Source organism: Vicia villosa, linkage group LG6 (assembly GCF_029867415.1).
Source record: "Vicia villosa cultivar HV-30 ecotype Madison, WI linkage group LG6, Vvil1.0, whole genome shotgun sequence".
NCBI lineage: Eukaryota > Viridiplantae > Streptophyta > Magnoliopsida > Fabales > Fabaceae > Vicia > Vicia villosa.
The window spans coordinates 65964896-65970651 of record NC_081185.1 but is presented as its reverse complement, the minus strand read 5'-3'; the positions used below and the strand labels follow the sequence as shown (position 1 = coordinate 65970651).

The 5756-nt window shown below is 34.0% G+C and overlaps 1 protein-coding gene across 1 annotated transcript; it reads right to left on the bottom strand.

Moving 5' to 3' along the window:
• Positions 1 to 4106: 4106 nt before the first annotated feature.
• LOC131613789 (uncharacterized) lies at positions 4107 to 5244 on the bottom strand. The gene is made up of 3 exons (XM_058885429.1): positions 5203 to 5244; positions 4764 to 5055; positions 4107 to 4684 (listed from the first exon to the last, which is right to left on the bottom strand). Exons 1-3 carry the CDS (start codon positions 5242 to 5244, stop codon positions 4107 to 4109), a joined length of 912 nt encoding a protein of 303 aa, XP_058741412.1.
• Positions 5245 to 5756: the final 512 nt, after the last annotated feature.

The window sequence follows — 5756 nt, the reverse complement described above, 5'->3', positions numbered from 1 at the left end:
CCTCGTTGTGCTATCTTCCAACAGTGAAAGGTAACTATTACATTGTTGCATGTGTTGATAGTTATATTTGATATTTTTTATTACAATCATTTGGTTTAGTGATATTTAAATCTCAGAGGTGTTATATGGTTTTGATATAAAATTGGTCTTTCAGTTCTGATACAGATGACGATGAAGAAGAAGAGGTGGTCCAATACGATGAAGTCATAGAGGAAGATGATGGAATTTATGGAACTGTCTTTACCTGGAAAAGGAAGATGTCTGGGAGAGTTGTACAGAGAAATATATTTGTAAGTTATTTGGTTTAGGTGACCGTTTTCGCACAAAGTTGTTCACATCCAATATGTCATCTGTTTGAACCAAACTTTAGCATTTTAAAACAGCATGTTTGTCATACTATTTTAGTTTCCCCTAATGGTTTGAATAATCTGAAGTTTGTTTTGTGAACATAAAGTATGCACCACAAGATAATTCACTCCATTTTATATGTCTGCAACACATAAGCTCACACAATCTATTTCAAGCTCTATTTCAAACATGCTTAGTTGCTGATAGTTGATAAGATTGTGTTAATAGAGTTTGATCATGATCCCAGTTTAGTGTCCTTTTTTAATTTTTTATATTCTGAAAATTATTTATTTTGATAATTATTTATATAAAAGAGTTTGATCGCTCCATGTTAATAGAGTGATCATATTAATTTAGAGTTTAGCATTTTAAATAAGCATGTTTGTCATACTATTTTATTTTTCCCTAATGGTTTGAATAATCTGAAGTTTGTTTTGTGAACACAAAGTATGAACCACAAGATAATTCACTCAATTTTATATGTTTGCAACACATAGGCTCACACAATCTATTTCAAGCTCTATTTCAAGCATGCTTAGTTGCTGATAGTTGATAAGATTGTGTTAATAGAGTTTGATCATGATCCCAATTTAGTGTCCTTTAATTTGTTGTATATTCTGGAAGTTATTTATTCTCAAAATTATTTATATATAAGAGTTTGATCACACCATGTTGATAGAGTATGCTATTTCAATAAAGAACTATTTTGAAAATATATAAGTTTGGATAACATGATATATTCAAGAGATAGGTTAGAAACCAAAGTTGTCTGTACAGATCTAAGATGATTGAATTTGATAACCTGCTCCACATAAAACTTTTTTGATGTGGATATTTTGCACTTTGTTATTCACAAACAATTTGGATCACTTGGACTACACATCACTGCCTTTAAAACATCCACAACATATGATGTATACTAACTCCATAATTGTTAACATGTTATTTACAGCAACTTCCCCATAAAGTAATTAAGAAGTGTTTAATGACTGGTCATGAACGGATTCAAATAGCCGACTCTGATACTGGGATAGATTATGATTGTGTGCTGCATCGGGCGGTGAGACGATATGGTGTGGAGAGTTTTATTGGGCAAGGTTGGTACGATTTTGCAAAGAGTAGGGACATTAAGAGAGGAGACAGGGTTGGATTTCTTTTAAGGGTGCCTCCGGCAGAAAAAATTATCGTCAGTATATTGAACCGGTAAGAATGCATAACAAACATGGTCTTGGAAGTAGTTGCTGAAGAAAGTAATGTGAGTTTGATGGTGATGGATGTTTATGTGAGTTTGATTGTGATGGATGGTTATCTACAATATTGTATTGATGTTTTATGTGTTTATTTTGTGTTTTATTAATGTTAGGTTTGACTTTAGTTTTTTTGGTACCATTGAATCAAAATGCTGTGAATTGTATCTGAGCAAGTGCTTAGGGCATGATATCGAAGCGACAAGGCCAACCAGTTTAAATGTTTTTGAAACATAACAATGTAACAAAAGTATTTCTGAAGTTGAAACTCCTAATATTATGGTATATGTAATATTATGGTATATGTAATATTATGGTATATGTTTTAATTTAGACTGCAGTTATATTGTATTTAATACATGTTTTATCTGCTATAACATTATGGTTTATATCGTAATTGATTGAAGAAAGTTGGTAGATAACATGTTTGATTGGGATGTATTAACATTCAAGTAATTTGTACTTTTACTTCTATAACAAAACTCAATTTTAATGAGTGTACATGCATGACTTGCATGGAGCCACGTTGTTGGTTTAAACAATGAAAGTTTTGTAAATGCTAAATATTATAATAGGATATTGCATTGACATGTGCTTTTGTTTCATTTAAAAATATAGATTAAAAGGTGGACCCATTTCCAAAAAGTAAAGACCAAAAGTGGTTGAAAAATTGTCCATACATGTTCTATAATAACTGTGAATACTTGAAAGAGCATTAATTTTGATTAGAAGAACATATTCCTTTTTAGAGTACAAGCCAAATGTATTAAAAAGCAAAAGTTTATTCAATTGACGACATATCACATGTTGATATTAAAGGTGGACCCCTTTCCGAAAATTAGAAGAAAAAGTGGTTGAAAAATTTTTTTGTCTATGCTATAACTGTGCACATGTGAAAAAGAATGGACAATACTTCTACAACCATATTCCTTTTTACACTATAAGACAAATGCATAAGAAATGAAAAGTTTATTAAAATGAGGAGATATCACATGTTCATGTCAAAAGCAATTAAGACATACTGTTCACAATGAATCAACTTTCATTTGATGTAAAAAATTGGTAATAAATAGAAGCTCTCCCAAAAGATGTTTTTAAAAGCAAGCAGGAAAACTTTTTATTAAACAGCTTGTTTGGAGGAAACTACAACATGGATCTGTGTGGAGTTCTTATGCATTCAGAGCTGATTGACTATTTTGAAATTGCAAAAGTTGCCTCACAGGTTCATAAATTATTTTGGTTATTTTTAATATTTTCTAACATTATTTTCGCTTCAACTTTAAATTAGAATGTTAATAATTGTGAGTATGCAATATATTTGTAGTTGTATCCAAAAATTGACCCGACATTTGTTCAAAGGAAAGGAGATGAAATAGCTAAAAGTTGGCCAATCTTGAATAACCAAGGTGTTCACCACGAACTGATATATAACCGAAAGTCTTTTCACCCAATCATTATTAGTGGCTAGCCTTGTCTTCAATGTTATTACAATCTACCTGCTGAAGTTATTTTGACAGTGGGTTATTATGGTAACAACAACTATGGTATTTTATCAATTAAGGAGGCAGTGAGACAACAGGATTTACCACGATTTCACAGTAGATATGTTATTCACAAGGACATGCATGTGTTTGACGTCATCTTTCCTCCGTGGAGCGTAGATCTGCCAAAATTTGTTGAGTAAAAGTTTTTCTAACCTGTTTTAATTTTTATTTAGGCATAAGATATAATAGAATTTCAACAACTAAGTAATCATTGGATTATAAAAATTGCAGGAGGATTTTGCAACCATACTGATAGAGTATGGATATGAATATATTGTGTTGTGTGGTGACAACGGGATACCTTGTTCGATGTCGGTGTTAAAATTTGGAGCACCTCTGCGCATGAAGTTAGGATATGGATGGGATGAGTTATGCAAGGCCAATAACTTCAAAGACAGCGATAGACTTCAATTTAGATTTGATGTTACTTCTTTGAACAGAAGGTGTTATGTATATTTATACCCGTACGCTTAAGAAATATATAGGTGTATGACATGGCAACCTAAATTATGTAACTTCAATTTCGTCTATGTTTAAATGAAGAAAGAACAGTTGGTGATATTCAGGTTTTTCAATATTACTGATTACAGGATTTGCGGACATTGAAACAGAAGTAAAAAAACAAAATTAAGACCAATAGAACTAAATGGCTGGAATGTAAACTACAACACCGCGGGTCTGCATTCTCCACCAATAGAACTTGATTCTGCGGGTTGCCTTTTAATATCCTAAATAGGAGCACTTATTAAACCAACCTGAAGTGCATAACAGCAAAGTTGATCATTCAAAAAAAAAATAACATATATATAAATGCAGGGTTTTAGGTGTGTAGTTACAATACTGACTGCAAATCCAATACGTAAATTCTACACACCGTTAAACCAATATGGACATGGAATTGTAAGTATTGTATAATAAATTGGGCGGAGACGTAAAAAAAGTGTTACCTGAAACCATGGGCTTGCATTTACATATTGTTGAAAACCTCTTTGTAAACAACATTGGTAGTTGTCGACTTGAACTTGTCATTTTCATCGTATACCAATATTTTTATTCCTTGTTTTATTGTGACCCTTGATATTGCAACATATATTTGCCCATGAGTGAATACGTCTCTTGGAAAGTAAAGTCCCACTGTATCTAGAGACTGTCCTTGAGACTTGTTGATCGTCATTGCATACGAGACCACTATTGGAAATTGACGTCGTTTGAGTTTGAAAGGCCAAGGGGATTGTGAGGGTGACATATCCATTCGAGGGATGTACACCAAGTTTCCATAACCTTTTCCGACCATTACTCTTGCTTCGATGACATGGTTGGTCATCTTAGTTATCATTACTCGAGTGCCGTTACACAAACCCTCCGATTGATCGATGTTTCGCATAAGCATAACAGGTGTTCCAACCATCAACTTAATGTGATGGTTAGGTAACCCCAAAGTACTTAGTGAACTGAGAAACTCAGGTGTGAGGATATCGACTACATTGGTGTCATGAATTTCGGACTTATCAACAGTATTTGAGCTGTCATAATCTTTTATCTCCCCTAAACAAAAAACAATGGTCTGTTAGTGAATTTAATTAATATAAAAGAGACTTTGAAGGCATGGGAAGAGCATGACAACCTGGCATCAAATCAAGGACATGATCGTTTATCTGATCAACAACTTCTAATGTAGAAACAAGTATCGCGCGACTTTTGAGGTAGTCGTTGGACTGGTAATGAAGGATAAAATCGGGATATGTACTATTGACAATGGCAACAATAGGGTCGTCATAATCTGTAATTAACAGTTCTGGTGGAAATGCAATGTCAGCGAATCCATCATTTGGTTCAGAAAGTTTTCCTTCACCTATTTGCAACAACCATTTTGAGAATTCTGCAATTTCTTTCTTTTCATGTTCATTTGGCCCGGACTGAATTCACATATTTTGCGTTAAGGTTAACACTTGAACATCACGCCATATGTAAGAAGCATTTATGGCAGAATGTACAATATTTGAACGACTCCCTCTGGGCACAACGGGCAAAATCTGTCTAAAATCACCGCCGAACACAATTACCTTGCCACCAAACACGTCCTTTGAATTACTGTACGTACTCATTACGTCTTTCAAAGTTCGATCGAGTGCTTAAAACACATGTTTGTGTGCCATGGGTGCTTCATCCCATATAATAAGCTTTGTCTGCCTTAGAAGTTCGGCAACATCATCATCGTAATCGATTTTGCAGGTGGAATTATCCATTGTTGGAACGAGTATCTTGAATTTAGAGTGTGCAGTTCTACCTCCGGGCAATAACAGGGAAGCTATTCCACTTGTTGCCACGGTTAAACATATATCATGTTTTGACCTGAAAGCACTTGCAAGTGTTCGCCACATATAAGTTTTACCGGTTCCCCCGTAGCCATGTAGGAAGAACACACCACCTCTCTGAGCATGGACAGACGCCATAATTGTATCAAAGATTGTCCTTTTCTCATCTAATGAAAAGGAAAGAAGATTAAGTCATATGAAATGAATTTACGGGATGAGGCAATTAAGTAAAGGATAATCACCCATACCAACCTGTTAGAGCATTAAAAAGGCGTGTGTATTCTGAAGTCATCGCAGACACA